Source organism: Cygnus atratus, chromosome 18, assembly GCF_013377495.2.
Source record: "Cygnus atratus isolate AKBS03 ecotype Queensland, Australia chromosome 18, CAtr_DNAZoo_HiC_assembly, whole genome shotgun sequence".
Classification (NCBI taxonomy): domain Eukaryota; kingdom Metazoa; phylum Chordata; class Aves; order Anseriformes; family Anatidae; genus Cygnus; species Cygnus atratus.
Window position 1 is genome coordinate 10,215,415 of NC_066379.1, and position 18,612 is coordinate 10,234,026.

Consider the following 18,612-nt stretch of genomic DNA (forward strand, 5'->3'; position numbering starts at 1 on the left):
AGATGGTTGCACAGAAACGCTGAGCTGCAATCTAGAAGTGAGCTGCTACTCAGGAGAGAAGGATTCATCTAGGAGGTTTTGTCTATGGACATCTTAAAGTTTTACAGCTCAAATTTGCAACAGCATCACTTTTTACATTTCTACCCACCTTCATCAGTGATCTGCAAACGCTGGAGAATCCACTGCAGTATATCGTTACCTGTAAAGCAGAGAAAATATCAGGCACTTGAAATCAGGAGCGTGTAATCTGCAGGCCAAAAGGAGACCTTTCCACTTCTCATCCCTCACGCTGTCCCTGGAGCCCAGTGACTGCACAGACCTCTTCTTGCAAACACACCCTCAAACGTGCCATGCTAGAGAAACACAGGTAAAATGCAGGGCCAGTATCTCACTGGCCATGCTGTCATTCTGGCGTTCTCCTGACCATGTAGGTGTCAGTCTTTGACTGGGAGCAGGAGCACGAGGCAGGCAGTGAGCTCAGGAGGACACGCTCACATGTACAGAAGCACACATGGCCTGAGCAACGCTTAAACCCTAACCACTGGGTGACTTACGTGGTGCAACCGCTTACACTCCCAGAAAAAGGGAAGTGCCCCTTGTTTTGCACCATCTTGTCTTGAAAGATTCACTGCAAAGCATCTCTGGACCCATAGAGCATGGGCCTGTCTCAGTTTTAGTAAGAACCCGGTGACCGGTCTGCTCCAGTCCTTAAAGGGACATGGGTTTCAGAGCAGAAGGGTATCCAAGTCTTAGATCCAAGCTGCAGCGGTAACAGGCCACATGAAACACAAACAAGATTTCTGCATTCGCAAACACTCCATCTCTCCCCGTTTTTGTTGGGGTGTGGTCAGTCCTACCCCTGGTCAGCCTGAACATCCAGTGGTTTTAGTTTTCCGTTCTGGGAGGCAAACTGCATTAACCTCCTTCCATTTAAACAGGACCAGACAAAAACACACTCAACTCCTGATCAATTATTGGCCTTTTCCTCCAAAAGTCTCCTAGGATTGCAGATCGAAACGTTGACCTTTCTTGACATTGCAGCGATGACTTAGCTTTCTAATAGGGGCTTAGAGCTCTTATCCTACCGCCTGCTTCCTGAAATAGATGAAATTAAAGGATTATCTCATCACTCATTTCTAGACAGCTCGCTCTGTAAGCATTTTCTCCCAACGGTACGCATTAAACATGAACGTTTCTTTGTCTTTTCTGTTGTAAGCCATTTTACTGATGCTGAATTCATCACCTAGTTAGCTTCCTGCACGCAAAGACCTGAGTTCTCTTCTGTGGATCTGTGTCCACTGATTGAATCACCCTACTGTCTTCACCATCCCTTTATTAAAAATGAATTAGTCTCTTAGGCAACACCCAGAAGCCAATCAGCATATACGCAACTTTTGCAACACCAAAAACAGCACAGTTTAGAGAGTGATGACTGTGCAAGGAGACTGCAGCTCCCTTGCCTATTAGAATTGGACTAAAATGTATGACTTATGTGAGAGGTAACTTGGAGCAAGTCTGGCTAAGGAACCAGAACAAAGCCGATGGCACGCAAAGACAACGAGCACCAACGGGCATCGTCCCTCCACATCATCCAGCCACAGCCTTTTAGGAAGTGGTATTTCATACTGGCCAGACATCAAGAGAAGTACTTGTTCCCACTGCACTCGATCTAGCTGGCACGTCATCCGCAGTACAGGAGGAACGTTTCTGCAGCACTGCCTTAACCATGCAGTAAGGACTAGGGGAGGCAAGAACAGATCTTTTGCAGATGCAGAGCACTCTACCAAATTCTGCTGTGTAACAGCTATGTGAGCCAGGCTCTGGATACGCTATTACGCACGGAGGATGCTCGTGAGAATGAGCTTCACCCAAATTCTCCTTCCCCTTTCACTGACTCTGACTGGATCCATGGGCAACTGCCTTGAACCTCTGTGCCTCTGCTTCTGCATTTAAGAAAAAAAAATGGGGCAAACAACATGCAGGGCCTACAGAGCTTCACAAACATGCTCGGGATGAATTCATCTATTTGGCTGAGGTTTCTCCCGATTTGCCCACAGCAAGTTCATTGGTTTCAGTGGGATTTTGTGTTCCGAATTTCAAAGCTCTGCTGAAAAAAAACAGATCAGGAGGAAACATTGGTTCAGAATGTGTGAATATTTATAGTGGAAGGTCCCTCACAAGAGCTTTTGTGGAGGCTTGGAGAACAGGGAGCAGAGATACTGATAGCGGATTGCTGCTGCCCTGTGAAAGGAGCTAGCAGGCACAAAGGGAGACTGTGATAAGAGCTGCCTGTAACGCTAGACGTGACACTTCACAACCCAGCTACACGTCTGTTTCTTCTCCAGCCCGCTTGAAGGAGGAAAAGCTGTCATTTAGAGGCAAAGGAGTGGGCTGAATATTTTGTTCTTCTCCTGCATGTTGAAGAAAAATGATTATTACCAGAAAATGTCAAAAGGAAGACTAATTGTTTGCTGCTCATTTCTGAAGCATGATACTTCATTTCGATTCCACTCTGCCTCTTTTAATCAGATTTTAATATTTCTCCTTATTTGTGATCCAGCATTGCCAGGACTACACCAGGTCTGGAGGCTGAAGCACCTGTTCACCTCTGCTCTTATTCAAAGAGCTAGGAATGAAACAAGACATGAGTGAGAATAAGATAAAGGGAGATCTCACAGGACATACAGCAAATATTTATTGGGAACATGGGCTCCAACGTGCCCCCATGCAGTGATAAGCCAGGATTGGCCAAGGAGTCCACACACACGCAGCTTTTCCGTGATGAACTTCTTGGCCTGGACCTTTCCCCAGAGAAGCTCTTACCTGCCACGGCATGGGGGATGTTGGTGATCATCACCCTCTGCGTCTGCATCTTGATGCCCGTGTCTGGATTCTGCATCTCCCTCATAAGCGCTTCGATCTGCAACACACGACGGGATGAGACGTTACAGGAGGGCACAGGAGGGAGCCCAGGACCACTGCAGCCCTGCGTCCCAGCGGACTGCCACAGGAATGGCTGCAAGAACTACAAAACCTTCCCTTTCCATGAGAGTTCCTACTTCAAGCCGGTGTCAACTTTCACACTGACTCAGTGTCACTGCCTCCTACAGACAACACATGCACAGACAGGGTTCGCAGATGAGGGACAGGAACTGACCATGCCATGAGAGATAAACATTAAAAAATTCTTAGCTTTTCTTTCATTTTTTTTAAACAGGCATAACGCTGCAACATTTTTCTTTTATTAACGGAAATCTCTGCTACCCATAAAGTTCTTCTCTGGTTCAGTGGGCTCCTGGCTGGGGCAATAAGGGAAAAAAAAAAAAAAAAAAGGAAGGAAATAAAATCTGGAAAGCTGCTTTTGTTGCAAAAATACCCCAGCTGTGCACACTCGTAGATATTGCACCACGCACCGAGAAAATAAGCAATATTTTGGCCGTCGACCAACCAGCAAAGGTTCTGCTTCTGGTCTGCAGATAATAACCAGACGGGACTCTAGAAGAGCAACAGGAAAAGCACAGCACTTTGCTGCGGGGCTGAGCAAGAAGCGCGAGCCCCGGGGAGACGAGAAGGGCCCATCCTTTGAGAAAGCACAGCCAGCCTCCAGGCCAAGCCTCTGAACAGCAGGCCAGGAGCGATTAGGGCGGGGAGCAGAATTTACATGTGGGAAAGCACACCGCAAACAAAAGCGCAGAAATAGGGCCCAGCCCTTAGCAAGGAGGCACCCAACAGGCTCACCGGCCCTTCCTGGGGACGGCTGCACCCTGTCCTGGGGCTCAGCCCCACTTGCGGGCAGCAAAACTCAGTCCTCAGGGATGGTGCAGCCACCCCCAGGGGCAATTCCCTCCCGTCTGGCAGCATCTCCCCCTTTGACTCCCGAGGGATGCTGACGACCAGCTCAGACTCACTGCCTAGGCTGTAACACAGCACGACACGCACGATGAATCTCACCCTCTGGGCCAGACCTAAAAAGAAACCTGGTTTCCAATTTACTTATTTTTCTTCCTAAAAAGGTGAGGATTTTCAAAGGCATTTTCCTTCTCTTACGTTCGACTTCCTGACAGCAACATCCTAACGGAGCAAGAGCCTCCTGCTTGTGCTCAGGACCCTCTGCTCAGGTGGACAAGGTCGAGGCTCGCTCCTCACCTCCTCGTTTCGTGATGCTCATCCGAGCGCTGTGAGAGCACTGGCTCTGCAGAAGATGCTCTTCTTGCCAGAGATATTAAATCAAAATTGCCCCAACAGGACCAATTTGGTCTCTCTGCACTTCCATTTCAGGAGAGGCAGTAGCTTTTTAGCTGGGATTAGTAGATTTAATGACTGTGAGTTGATGACACTCAGGCACAATGAAGGGTATTGTTTCCACAGGCACCACAGTGACTTCGGTCCCTGGGCTTGCCAAGTTCAGCGAGGATTTAAGCTGTAGTGACAGGATGCAGTCTGGGCTTGACAGTAAAAATGTATTTTCAACTGTTTTTAAAGCCAGTGTCGAATTATTACTGTAACAGAGAAGTCTGCTAACATTTCACACAAGTACTTCGATATAAATACTTACATAGAATACTTTAGAATAGCAAAACCAGACCCAAATCAATGCAATGTGAAGGTTTTTTTAAGACATTTTAACTGAACCACTGAACTGAACCCACTCAGTGACGGCACCATTTTGGCCAGATCCAGAATGGACGAAGTCATCACCTCCTTCTTGGTTACCTTCTGAATTTTGAGACTTGCAGGTTCAGCCTTCAGCCCTGAGGACAAGGAATGGGACTTTTGTTGTGCAAGAGAGCCGGGAGACCCTAATTCACTCCCTCTGAGCTGAAGGTCCTCCTGCTCCCCAGCCCACATGGCTCTGCAATCACTTGGGTCCCAATTTCAGCCTCAGCAAGACCCAGGCCAGGTGTGGAGAGGTGCCCACGCAGCCACGCAACACGGGACGAAGCAGGATGGTCCCACAGGCAGGGCACTGATTCAGGAACCTCATACTGACTTCCCTGTTCCCCCTAAGCAAACGCGGGTGATCTCGGGGAATTCCCTTAGTCTCGCTGTAACCGTCTGCTCTGCAGGCAGCATCTCCTCACCCCGCAGGGACGCCGGGAGGTAAATTCAGGCTGCCCGTTGCCACCGGACTGCTGCACACCGGGCAGGTCCCTTGGCTTTGGGTTCGAGAGATGGGTCTTCACGAACCGGGAGCGAGGAGTCGGCTCGGAAACCCCCAGGAGCCTCCCAGCACAGCACGTTCTCGTCCAGTAATGAGCGAAGAACTCCAGACCGCTGTCACGTTGGTTCCCTGCTGGGCTCCCTCTCATCGCTGGAGAAATAACATACATTGGAAGGAAACAAGTGAGAGGAACCAGGGAGCTGCTGGGGGGGTGCCTGCTGCTCGGGCTGCAAACCACGCGCTCGGCTGATCGAAACTCAGCGTGCCTCTTCCCCTTCTCCCAGGGGAACCCCCAGCTTATTGCAGGTTGCAGGAGATCAGGAGCTGCTCTCAGCACCAGCCCGCCAGCGGGAGGCCAGGAGGGCTGGCTAAAACGCAGCGAGGCTATTTACTTGCTTTGCTAAGGGCTGTCACCCATTTTGTCATGCTTTCGGCCAGGGAAGCACTGTCTGGTTTGAATTCTGTACAGCGAGAAGCCACTTCCTGCCTTTGGTCGATGGGTGGGGATGTGCAGAGAGGTAAATATCAGCACAAGCACGAGAGGAGCCAGGCTCTGGAGCGAGCTCGCCTCAAGCACCGAGCCACCGCAAGTCACAAACCCCGCCGAGGTCTCCCGCCAGATCAACCGGAGCATCTGCACGGAGGCGGCTTCACCCCGAAAGCCGCAGAGAAGAAAACAGGAAAACTGTCTCCCAACTGATCGCAAGTCACCGGGGTTGTTAAGCGCAGAGCAAAACTCTTCAACTCGCCAGTAGTAAGGAAAACCTTTCAGGAGCCCCGGGGATGGCGAGGGGCCTCCCTGCGAGGTGCTCACCGGCAGCTGATGGGAGACTGCTGGGGCTCCATGGTGAGGGTGTTCCCGCGGGAGGGAGCACTGGGGACAGCACGGGCCCGGGCAGAGGCATCTTTGCTTCGGATGGAAAGAAGACGAATTTTCCAGCAGGCTCCAGCTCCGAGCGGAGTGCCCGCTCCCGGTGCTGGAATTAAACACCTGCGGCCTTCTCCACCGTGACCGTGTGCCCAGCTCTGGTCCCCCTCAGTGCCTCGCACCACCTGCAAAAAAAACCCACAAAAACCCTCCCTGCCCTGTTCCCCAGGTAGCAGCACAGACTTGCATTGTTACTCCAGCCTCGGAAGGCTAACTCGGTTAGTTTTTTCTGTTTACGACAGTCCTGCTTTGCGCATTCAGAGATGGTCAGGAAAACAAAAGAAAAGTCCCCTGTTAACCAGCTAAAACTTCCTGCTTTTTCTTAGCCGAAGCTGAGGGACGGAGGCCTGTTCCCACCCCACCCAGCGCACAGCAACCCCACACCCTAAGGAAGTACGGCTGTAAATGGGGAAAGGAGGGCTGTAGCTGGCCCTGTCCCCGCGCTCTGCCCTTCCTCATCGGGCCACCAACCCCACTGCTAATTAAAGCCACGAGGAAGCAAACCCAAACCAAACAGCTGCGCGCACTGCCTCACCAAGGCACGAGCTTCTTGTCCCTAGGAGACTGTGGGGATCGAGGAACGGGCTCACCTCTGCCCACCTCATCTGCGGGGACACGACAAGACAGACGTGGCATCGCACCGGCCACGGGGCTGGCAGGTTTCCTCCCGGGGGCTGTCAGCTCAGCTCCAGCAGCATATGGGGCCTCATGTAAACGGGAGCCCCCTGAAGAGCTCCTTCCAGTGACAACACAACTCCGGCACTAATACCGCTCCGGAAACATCCAGGCAGATGAAGAGAAGCTGGCGAGTCTCTGTGGGATGAGGGTGCCAGGCTGCGAAGCCCCTGGCCCCGCTGCGGGCCTGGGAGCAGCCCCTGCCCGCCCGCAGGTCAGGAGGAGCCGCCCGGCCGCCAGGGACCGGAGCAAGGAGGAGGCAGAGGAAAACGGCATCCATCAGCCCTACCCACGAGCTCTGAGTCACGATGCAGCTCATGGAGCACAGCAAGGAAAAACACACAGCCCACCAGCTGCCGGCGAGCGCGGCGCCGCTGCAGGGCCAGCTCCTCGCTGCGGGGACGGGCGCGGGCACCGCCAGCTCGTCCCGAGGCAAAGTCCCATCCCAGCATCTGGCCTGAGGTGCCTGTGGCCGAAATGTGCGCTTTGGGGGCTTCCTCCCTGTCCCGAGGGACTTTCTTGCCACTGTTCAAGGCAGTTTAGAAAAAAAAAATATACAATAAATCAGCCTAAGCATTAGTCACGGGCATTTTGTGGTGAGCGTCGCAGAGCCTTGGGGGCTCTTTGATTCCCCTGGGGGTCAGACACGAAGACCGAGCTCTACGCCCGGCTCGAGGCCCGCAGAGCAGCCCCACAGCAGGTACACGGCGCTGCCCACCCCCAGAGCAAACCCCTTTCTGATTTCCCCTGTCCGACCACGGGACTGATCCGGCCGCAAGCGGCCTGCCGGAGGCACATCGTGGCTGCAAGGGCACCGCGGACCCGCGGGCGCCCAGCACCGCAGGAACTCCCTCCGTGCTGCTGGCACAAACCACGGCTACGGCATCTGTGCCAGCCGGTGGCGAAGCGCGAGCACAGACTTAAGCAATTGCCAAAGCTTCTCTCTAGGATTTTAGCTCCTCGAGGCTCTAAGCCCGCAGGGCGCTCGCTGGAGGCGTGCCAGGCACTCGGCTCCCACCAGGGACAGCCACTAAAGGTCCGCGGGGTGGCAGGGCTGTGCCCCGGGGACGTGGCCGTCAGCACAGGCAGTGTAAGAGCTGAGGCTCCATCCACAGCTTCCCTGAGGTCTGGAAGAAACAGCGGAGGAAGGAGAGCAGAGGTGAGAGCCGAAGCTGGCCTGCTGACCATCCAGGAGCTCCCCTTCCAGGTGCTAGCAGCTCTTGCACTCGCAGAGCAGTAACTACTCGAATCCCCCGCTGCTCAGCGTGAGCTGCACACGCTCCGCACAGCGACGTGCTGTATTGTAACAGATCTTCCCACCTGAGGAACTCCGAGCGCTTTGCAAGGACGGCTACACCCCCACGGAGTAGCCAAAGCACAGCTGCGGGAGGTTTTCCCGAGGCACACAGCTTCTCCTCTGCGCTCCCGCGTGAAACCCCGCAGGGTGTTACTCAGTGCAGAATTTGGCCCCGCGTATTTCCTTTGGCAGGGCTCCCCAGCCAAATTTACCTCGAAAGACGCAGCCCCAAAGAAAATATCCTCCTTACTTCCTCCAGTAAGAGGAGTACGGGGCTGGTCGTGCCAGGCTCTCACCTGAGCACTGAACAGCCTCAATTTTCCCCCCTTTTCCCCCAGAACCTCCCCACCTCCTTAGGTCGTGGGCGTTGCAGGAGAGCTAACTACGATTCGAGCAGCGACTGGCTGGCTGTGCTCGTCACCGGGAATCCAGCTAATTCCGCTCAACAAGATAAGCCACGGGCAGGAGAGGTGGGCGCGAGGGAAGCTAGCTTAACACTCTGCTTTTCAAAACCTCGGCAGATATCAGCTGCACTAAAACCGGTTACACTTCTGAATGAATGCTACAGAAAAAAAATACTGAATGCTTTACAAGATTACACATCGCATCCAAAAGCGTGGGCATGCGTCTTCCCACTCTTTCAACTGTTTCTGGTCACAAATACGCTTGTTTCTGAAAATGAAAAAGCGGAAAGAGGCAGGGAGCGAGCAGTTGGCCAGGATACATCCCCTGGAAGCAGCCATCAGCTGGAAGCGCTGGGAACGCACGCACCGCAGGCCGTAACCCGGAGCAGAACCGGGCGGCCTGGCACCGCGTGTGATGGGATTTCCCTGAGGGAATGACACGGTTTTTAGGGTCGTTGGTGAAAAACATAAGAGAGGGAGAAAAATTGTCACAATAATTCATCCGAAGCAATTCGAAATAAGTAAATAAATAAAAATTACAGATTGCTTTTCCCTGCGACTTCTGAACAGGTCGTCCCCAGCCCCCTAACCCCAACCCGGGCAGGTGCCAGCAGGGCTCCAGGTGGCTCTGCAGCAGGTCACAGCCCTGGGGATGGGGACGGGACCCCACGGCCCCCAAAAGGCTCCAGGGAGCCGCAGCCCGGCAGGATGCTCGGACGGCTGGGGCACGGTGCGGACACGGGGACCCCTGCCTGGAGCATCATACAGTGCTGCCCTGAGTATGGCATGGCACGGTATGGCATGGCATGGCACGGCATGGTACGGCACCGCACGGCACGGCACGGCATGCTGTGAGCCCGGTGTGCCCCCAGTGCTGACACCCAGGCTGTGACCTCACCTTTTTCAGGAAGGCCATCCGCGGCCGGTAGCGCTGCCCCTGGTCCAGCCGTGTGACGGTCATGGTGCGCTGCCGAGCCGCGCCGCGCCGAGCCGAGCCGAGCCGAGCCGAGCCGTGCCCGCCGGGCAGCACCTGCCCGCCGCCCGCCGCCACCGCCTCCCGGCCCCCTCGGGGGCGGAGCCGCCGCCGCGCGTCGCAGCCAATCAGCGCCCGCCGCCCCCCGAGCTCATTTGCATGAAGGCGAGGGGCGGCGCGGCTGCCGCCTCGGGGCGCTAGTGGGGAGCGGGTGGGGGGCGTGGCCGGAGTGCGGGTGGGCGTGGCCTGGGCGCGGGTGGGCGTGGCCTGGGCAGGGTTGGATTCTGCCCCGGGGCCGGGGTGCTGGGCGCTGGGGCTGCGGGGGCTGGGGGCTGCTCCCGAGGGGCTCTGGGGGCTGCTCCCGAGGGGCTCTGGGGGCTGCTCCCGAGGGGCTCTGGGGGCCAGGCAGGGACGTGTCGCCAGCAGGCTCCCTGCAGAGCCCCCGCGCACCGCTCACACCGCAGAATGGGCGAGAAACCCTCCCCAAAACGCTCCTGGTAGGGGTAAAGCAGGGGCAGCCGCGCCCAGGGTGCTGTGGCGGGGCCTCGTGTGTGCCGGCCGTGGGCACGGCCTCAGGCACCCGCTCCCTGAATGTCACCGGCCCTGCCCGGCTGCGTGGTTTTGGGGCCTCGGCGGATTTGTCGTGTGGGGAAAGGGTGAGTAACGGCGCCCGGAGGAAGCCCGCAGGGTTACGGGGCGCTTCCTCGCGAGGCAGCCGTCTCACGCCGGTGGGTGGGGGAACGGGACCCAAAGGGCAGCGCTGGAAACTGCGAGCTGGGATTAGTGGGGTCGCTCGGAGAAGGGCGGAATTTCCTCCCGCTGCCCCGCAGCGCAGAGGGCCGGGACCCCCTCACACTGCAGCTGATGGTGCCAGGGCTCGGGGTGGGCATTCCCTGGGCCTCCTGCCAGCCGTGTGGGCACGGTGCCTTTTGTCATCGCATGCCTGTAGGTGCTGCATGTGTACGTCCGCACACTACAGATCCCTTTCCAAGCCAGGCAGGGGGCATCCACACACCCCACACGTGTAATCACAGTGCCTGCCCCACCACGGTGTTTGTGACAGCTCCGACATGACAATCTGTGCTCACACGCTTCAGGAAAGCCCGTTGGCTCCGAACAGAGCTTCCTCCAATCATACCGACACCCTGAAGGCACAGGCTGCGTTCCACGTTGCTCTGCTGCCCTTGTGGAAGTTTTACCTTCATCTCTGTTCTTTCAGTGTCTGAACAAGCCAGTGCTTTGGAAGGCTTCTCTCCTGTGTCTGCTTGGAGTCATTCCCATGTGAAATCCCCGCCTGAGTCACAGCAGCCGCTGGATCACAGACACTCCTTACTTTCCAGAGGCTTTTCCACCGTCCTGTGGTCTGTGCTGCTGGCTAATTTAATGACGATGAGTAACCTCTGTCATTCTACACGCTCGTATCAAAGTTAGCCTACCTCATGCTTCAGGGCATCAGCTGACTGCCAGAAGGAGCAGGAGGAGAGCTCTGCACACACTTGCAGTGTCTCGTAATTCAAGTGTTGAGTTTCTCAAAACAAAGCTCAGATCCTAGTGGCCCTCCGAAACTGCCAAGGTATCAGAAACTCTGGTGGCACAGACTGTTCTGTAGGCAAACAGCAGGAGAGAGGGAATTACAAGTGGAGTCAAACGAGGAAAGGGAAAAAACAGTGAAAACGTGCAGGCATTTTGAAGGTGGTAGCTAACGAAAGTGAGACAGATACTGGCGGGAGAATAGGATGTCTGTAACTCCTGGACATGATATCAGGGTAAATGGCACTCAGATAGATGTAGGTCAATTTCTTGGTTTTGTAAGCCAACTGGGAAAACTCTTTATAAACTACAGACGTTTTTTTCTGAACAGCTCTTGGTGCTGCCCTCCTGTGTTGTGGCAGGAGCCAGAAGTACCCCAGGTGAGACGCAAACACTGGCCTAAATAAAGGATCAATTACCACCAACTGCACGCACCCCACACAGAGGGGCAAAACCAGCCATTTCACCCCAAAATGCTGCCTTTAAATGTGCCATTGAGGCATCTAGGTGTCTTATTTAGGAGAAACATTTTTGAAAACTGGGGCTACACATGAATTCAGAAAAACAAAACTTCCTTGCAGGAGATCCAGGAGAATTATCTGGAAAGAGCTCAAGCTGAGGTGTGAGCTCTAACCTTGCCAAGCTCCGAAGCTCCTGGCAATGTTAGACCCTGCTGTTCCGCCCTGACACCCTCCTCGTAGCCCAGGTCTGGATTTTTTTTCAATTTCTATCCTTCTCTGACAAGCTAAAATAAAACTTATGAGCACGTCTCTGTCTGTTACAAAGCTACCTCGTGTCTTTGTTACAAAAACGCCCGATATAAGTTCAGCGATGATAACATCTGTAAATGACAAACCAGCCAACACAGAGAAGATCAGAGATGAGCCGCGCCTCACCTGCTGCCCAGGTGAATTACCCAGCACTTAATGCGCCATGGCAGATTTGCCACGTGAAGCACGAGGCACCTCAATCTGATTATACAAGCTTGTAAAGGGCAGACAGTCCTGGGCTTTAATGACAAAACCCTCACTTGTGGAGAACAAACAGACTTTTACGGTCCCTGATACAGTCCTGAAGTTATTTGTGTGAATTTGTGAGTCAGGAAAGCAATGGGCTTGGACAGCGGGGCAGAGCAGCAGAGAGAGGGCTGGCAGAAGCCTTGCGGGCTCCCTGCCTTCCCACTAATTTCTGGTTCCCTGTGTTATTCCTGACCTGTTCCGCACAGGGCAAGGTCTGATCAGAATTAAACTTTGTCTTCTGGTTCTCCTTGTGAAGTCCCTGTCAGTAACTTTCACTCTCACCAGACGCATTCACAGCTAAGACGACAATTCTTGTTGCTTTCTCTTGTGGAAAGTGCTGCAGGTGGAATCCCCCCTGTTTTAAAGATCACATTTCCTACGTGGTTGCCCCTTCTTCACACATCAGAAGTTAATCATGCAACACAAAAGGCATGTGGTGAGTAACTACCTTTCTATCTAAGGAAACTGGGGACGGCGGTGAGGGGAAGGAAGGAGTAACGTAAATGAATCAATGAGAATGGCCCTGCAAGCGTGTCGAGCTCAGGCTGAATTTCGGTACGCAGTTCCTTCCAGGAAGATTTCAAAGCAGTTTATCAAAAAAAAAGAGTGCAAACTTGGCAGAGAGAGAGGCATGACTTAATCTCAGGTCTCCCAATAAGGCAATAGTTTAAGCAGTATCTCCGGAGCCCATTGTCCTGTCTGGTAGGGCGCAAGCACTCAAAATGAGAGGCTTCCTTAGATGCCACATGGGAAGAGCTGTGAGCAGGAACGGGCAGCAAGCATTTATTTCCCATCACTCCTGGACTTTCCAGGGACAGGAATGCTAAGATAAGAAGCGTCAAAGGAGAAGGAAAAAAGGAAAACAGAAAAACCTTGTGCACCCTGCCTTGGAGATGAAACTTGGCTGCTTGGGAGAGAGGATGCAGCTGGGCTCGCTCACACCTGATGCAGGACTGAGCTGTTTGGCTTCCCCTGCTGAGCTGGATAACATTCAGTCTCCTCTCCACGGAAATCTGTCATCCTGAGAGCAGGAATAGCCCTTCCCTCTCTGCAGCACGCTGAGGGCCACGCTGGTTTGCCAAGAGATTGGGAATGGTGCACCTAGGAGGCTTTGAAGGGCTTGGCAGCCGCTGGGAACGTGAAAGGGAGAGGAGTGATGGCAGCACTGAGGGGAGGCCACGGATGGCCCAGCACTTAGGAGACTTGGACAGCTGGAAGCGGGGAATGCGAGTACTGGAGAATGAGGTGACAAATTTGAGAGTGGGGTGGCAGCCAGCAGCAGTGACAGGGACCTGCCCAGGGAGGGCCAGCAGGAAGCAGCTGCCTGGAGCGCCACGGCTGCGCGGGGCAGCTGGCTGCGGGCGGCCGGAGGGAGAGGCTCCAGCAAGTCACTGGGAAGGCGAGTGGATGGGGAGAGTGAAGTGAAAGGAGGGAAAAGAGGAAGGAAAAGGGCAAAAATGAGACTGCCAGGGAGAGCTGATGAGAGACCAAAGCAGCCTTGAAGGAAGCACAGGTAGACCTAGGAGACACCTGTCAGTCCTGAAGCAGCTCTGACCTCTGGTGAGGGATATCCTGGGTTAGGAAGGTGGTTTTGCTGTTGAAAGACACCAGAAAATAGCTATTACTCTTCATTCTTTCCCCCATTATTGTTGCAGCCTAGGTCTTAGGCGCATTTTGCTGACGGCCTGGAAGAGAAGGACTCATTATGGCATCCTTGCATAAGCTTGGCTGTCAGCTACCTTTTCTGCTGCATAACTTTGATTTTTCCTAAACTGCATCTACTGCTTTCTACATTTTTTTGTTGTTATACTTCACTGGTAGGTGTTAATTCGCTTCTCCAAAAGGAGGCAACCAATACTGTCTGTGTGTTTTGTTGTTGGCTTCTTTAACTCTCTCCTTCACTAGGATGAAATAAATGTTCATTTTCTCTTCGAAAGAACATTAAACATTTTTCAAAGGAAAGCATGAGTGTTACTTGTTTCACTTTGCAGACAAGAAGCACAAAATTAGAAACATTTGGTGGGATTTTCATTCACTGAAAACTACTTAAATCCAAGAGGGATTGTAGAAACTCAGGAGTGCTCTGTGTTTCAGAAGGTGGGATAAGACAGCTGTGTCTGGCTGGCAGAGATCACCAGTTTTTAAAACTTGGACAAGAGCTCAAGAATTAGTGTCTTCCATGTCTGTACTAAAACTACCAGGATGTGCTTATTAGATGACTATATGAATTTTATACCACATCCTGCCCTCCTATAAGAAATGTTTTGTTTTGTTTTGTAAAGCCATATGGAAGGAGACCCTTCCAGTAAAGGCACAGTGATATTTCCTTGAGTTAAATTCAGCTCAGTTTCCTCTGTCCTTTCTTCCTATTTTCTAATTTAGGATTATCGTTAGAAAAAGCAGAAACACACTGACAGAAAAGATCAGCAGGTATCACATTTGAGATGTAAGGAGAGATGAAAAAAACATTTAATGTCACCTTTGCGTATGTTTGTATGTGATTTCTGCAGCATATTTCTATGACCAGCCACGTCAGAAGTGCAGCTCAATGTGGGTACGTGTCCTTGCACCTGAGGTATGATATAGCACGTTACAAGTGCTTGCTTTTCAGTCATATTTTACCTCACGCCTTATGCCTAGAGAACATAACCAGCGTGTCACTGTGCAGTAACTTGAGAGCCCAGATCTGCTGTTTTGACCAACATGTATGACATAAGACTTGTCTGAATAGTTCTGAAAATTTGTGTTAATAATCAAAGTAATACAAAAGAGAACTACGTTTTTGCCAGTTATCCCGTGGACCACATCTTGTCAGTGTAATCCCGTGTTGGCAGTGTTGTGTCACCTCTCACTATGTTGGTTTACATGACAGTGTGTTTGTAGGCTAATTTTTTCAAATTGATCGGCAGAGTAATTGTGCTGAGGGATGGATCACACGAGGAGCGGGATTTTCAATCCTTGCGTGCCCTCAGTATATTACTTGCTTTACCCATCACATGAAGGCCCATTAACTTTTAGGAAAACTTCACTATTAAATATGTTCAAAGGGCCAAGCCCCACTCAAGGCCAGAAGCAGTGTTCGTTCAGCCTGGTTCCACGGCCCGGCAGCACAGCAAAGCTCTCCTCAGAGGATCCGAGCAGCGCGCACCGAGCTGTTGAGGCCATCTCCACAAAACCACCCGAGCCGTTCAGACCGTTTTATTACAAAACCATTTTATTTCTGCGTCAAGAACAAACGCCCCTTCGCTAACCAAGCTTCCCCCTGCCCCTTATGACCGAGGGCTGACCACGCCGGGGGCCGCTCCCCGGGCTCCCCTCAGCCCCTCGCAGCCGCCATGGGGCCGCTTCCCGCCATTTCCTGTCAGGCTCCGCGGCCGGGCGGGGCTCCCCGCTGAGGCGGGCACGGGACGGCTGCCGGGCTGCCGGGGCGGTGGCGGCGGCGGTGGTCACGTGAGGCGGGGCGGGGGGCGCATGCGCGCTGCGGAGGGCGGGCTGGTGCGGGCCGGGCCGGGCGGCCGCTCCCCTGGCTGGCAGTGCTCGCTAAGATGGCGGACTTCCTGCCGTCCCGCTCCGTGCTGTCGGGCTGCTTCCCCGGCTGCCTCCTCACCAGCGGCGAGGCCGAGCAGCAGCGCAAGTCCAAGGAGATCGACAAGTGCCTCAACCGCGAGAAGACCTACGTGAAGCGCCTCGTCAAGATCCTGCTGCTGGGCGCGGGCGAGAGCGGCAAGTCCACCTTCCTCAAGCAGATGCGGATCATCCACGGGCAGGACTGGGACCGGGCGGCCCGCGAGGAGTTCCGTGCCACCATCTACAGCAACGTGATCAAGGGTGCGTGCTCGGACCCCCTCCCCGGGGCACCCCCCGGCCCTGGGTCGCCGCCCTGAGGGGCTCCGGGAGGGGCCGGGGCCGGCTGTGGGGTGCTGGGGCCGGGTTTGGGGCCGCCCGGTGGTTGCCCCGGCCCCGCAGCGGGGGGCCGCCGGTCCTGGCCCTTCACAGGGCTCGTCCTGGCCGGGGCTGGTGGCCCCCGGGGCGCGGGGTGAGCTCTCGTGGCCGGGAGCGGACGGGGAAAAGGCTCACCTGGTAGGGTGTGAGGGTGGGATGGGGCCCGTGGTGGAGGGGGAAGGTGGCTCAGCCCCTCGTGGCGGTGGGAGAAGGGCTGCCCCCGGCTGGGACCTCGCCTGGGCTGGGACCTCGCCCGGCAGCCGCCCTGGGGTGCGTGGCCAGGGCCCCCGTACACGGCTGGGAGTGGGCTCCAAATTTCGCTGCTGTCACCCTCCTTCATCTGCCCCGCTTCTGCTTCCCAAATCACTGCCTTTGCTCGTCAGATTTGGAGTCGGACCTGGGTAATGCTGGGACAAACTCTTAACCAAGTTTCCCGAGGCAGCAAACTACAGACACCAGCCCCGCTCTTCAGTGGGGCTCCTAAATCCCACCAGTTCTCAGGGAGTTGATTTATAAAGCTGTTTACAAATCAAGTCCAAAAAAATCAAAAATAGCAAGGTAGTGAAAATCGCAAGCGGGAAAGTGGATGAGGTTATAGTCTATTAATAATGTAATTCTTACTGCGCAAGAGTATACATGTAGGAACTGCAGGTCGTCTTTTGCTGAAATCATTGCTTTTGACAGATACAAAAATCATAGAATGGAATTGAAAAAGTACGTTGGTGTTGAAGGGGCATGTTGTTATACAGCCATCTGTCAGTATATCTTACTTATACCTTCCCCCATACCTTTACAGTTGCTTATTCTTCCTGGATTATTTTTTGCCACTAGTAAATCTAATAGTAGAATTTATTTCATTTAATTTATCAGTGTCAACACAGTGGTCTTTTTTTCTTCTAAGACCTGTGTAAGGCAAGATTAAAATAATCAGTTTCTCCTACAGAGTATTTACTTTTTTTCTTTTTGAAACTACAATAACTGTGGGAAAATCTTTATGTAAAGCAATTCATTCTGCTCTTAAGTGGTAAAACATACAGTTCAGAAAGCGCTGTGACTTTAGTAAGTGTAATCTACGTATCTGTGAAAATATTAAAGGCAGTGACAACTCTCTACAATGAGTTATAACTATATACAAAGTTAACAAGAATACAAGGACTAGGCAACCTTAAAATAAGCCATTAGATGCTTTAACGTATTCTGAAATAAGCTTTTAAACATGTTTCCTGTGTCTTGTATTTCTGACAGGTAAATATAATGGCAGTAAAATGGTTTTGGAGATTAGAGGAAAGTAGGAATATCTGTAAAAGCTATTTACATAGTAACATAGACTGGGGATTTAGTAATTTAAAAACTGTACTGCTGCAGGAGTTAAACTTGTAGTTTGGATGTTACACCGTTTAATAAGGCCGTGTTTTTCTGGTAGCAACTTTCTGAGTTTTAATATTACCTGGAAATGTAGTACTTAAAATCAATTTTTCAGAACCTTTCTTGTTTTCTGCTGGGCACATAGTCTTACTGAGCCTCGATTGTACAGAGTGAGGGTATTGTTTGAATCCTTGCAGACTTGTAGGTTAGTGAAACATTAGACGCTGAGAAATTCTAATTGCGATGCTCTTTCATGGTGTTAAAGGTGTGAGAGTCCTCGTAGATGCCAGAGAGAAACTTCATATCCCTTGGGGAGATCCTGCGAACCAGAGCAATGGAGATACGATGATGGCTTTTGATACCCGGTCGGTCACAGTGGTGCAAGGGATGGTGGAGACGGCAGTTTTTTTACAGTACCTCCCGGCCATAAGAGCTCTCTGGGCAGACAGCGGTATCCAGCACGCGTACGACCGGCGCAGAGAATTCCAGCTGGTAAGATTTGCTTTTTGGAGTTTTCAGTTGGGTGTGTACGATGTCTTGTTCCTATTTTGCTTTTCAGTGAAACAGGAAAAAAATGATTCCCAAGCGGCCTCCTTACGGGTGTTGAGCATTTTGGATGGCAGACTGTTACACTGGTGTTGCAGACAGATGCTTAGCTTCTTCCCCCCTCCTTGTTTTCCAAAACCAAGATTAATGTAGAGCTCCCGACATAATTGTCCTCATTTAATATGTGAGAAAGCTCAGGCATAGAGTGCTTTTTATGTTCTGCCACAAAGCTAGGACCTGTCTAGTGTTTTTACTGTATGATTTTTCTACCTTGTGCTAACTGGTGCATTAACTTAAAAAAAATAAAGATTAAAAATCGTAGCTTGCAATAAAGGAAGACTTGATAGCAATGTGATTTTTAGGAAAAGGTATGCATGGGTTAATGAGAAGAATTTAGAAACCACTCCCTTCTCTATTCCAATTTGAGCAATCTAGCAAACATTCCCTCTATACTTCCTGTTTAATTTAAAATGTCTATGTTAATTCTCATGTAATGAGATTTTTGTTATATGAAAGTTCTCAGCTGAAGATGAAATGTACAATTCAACAGTAGGATTGGGAAGGAAAAGGGAATGTCGTGATTCTTGAGTTGGAGCTCTAACTGTTTGTGACAGCTAAAGTCCCTTCGCTCGATTTCCATGCTAATGGTGCAAAAGGAAATGAAGACTTAAGTTAATTTGCTGTTTGTTTTGTAGGCTTCTGTAGTAAAATGCCAATGGCATACTGTTTCTTAGGGGTGGGGTTGCAGGTTGAGAACCTTAAAATAGATTAA

General features: G+C 52.3%; 2 protein-coding genes across 3 annotated transcripts in view; one reads left to right on the forward strand and one right to left on the reverse strand.

The window, feature by feature from the left end:
- RGS9 (regulator of G protein signaling 9) overlaps positions 1 to 9,527 on the reverse strand; it is a 31,481-nt gene extending 21,954 nt beyond the window's left edge. For both annotated transcript variants that reach the window (XM_035558736.2, XM_050714354.1), the window contains exons 1-3: positions 9,364 to 9,527; positions 2,824 to 2,920; positions 149 to 199 (exon numbers count right to left, since the gene is read on the reverse strand). In XM_035558736.2, the coding sequence (XP_035414629.1) occupies positions 149 to 199; positions 2,824 to 2,920; positions 9,364 to 9,426 (211 nt within the window). In that variant the 5' untranslated portion in view covers positions 9,427 to 9,527. The remainder of the gene's footprint in view (positions 1 to 148; positions 200 to 2,823; positions 2,921 to 9,363) is intronic.
- A 5,905-nt stretch (positions 9,528 to 15,432) lies between these two features.
- The window catches only part of GNA13 (G protein subunit alpha 13), a 29,908-nt gene continuing 26,728 nt past the window's right edge, over positions 15,433 to 18,612 (forward strand). Inside the window, exons 1-2 of the mRNA XM_035558808.2 lie at positions 15,433 to 15,815; positions 17,560 to 17,786. Of these exons, the coding sequence (XP_035414701.1) occupies positions 15,533 to 15,815; positions 17,560 to 17,786 (510 nt within the window). The 5' untranslated portion in view covers positions 15,433 to 15,532. The remainder of the gene's footprint in view (positions 15,816 to 17,559; positions 17,787 to 18,612) is intronic.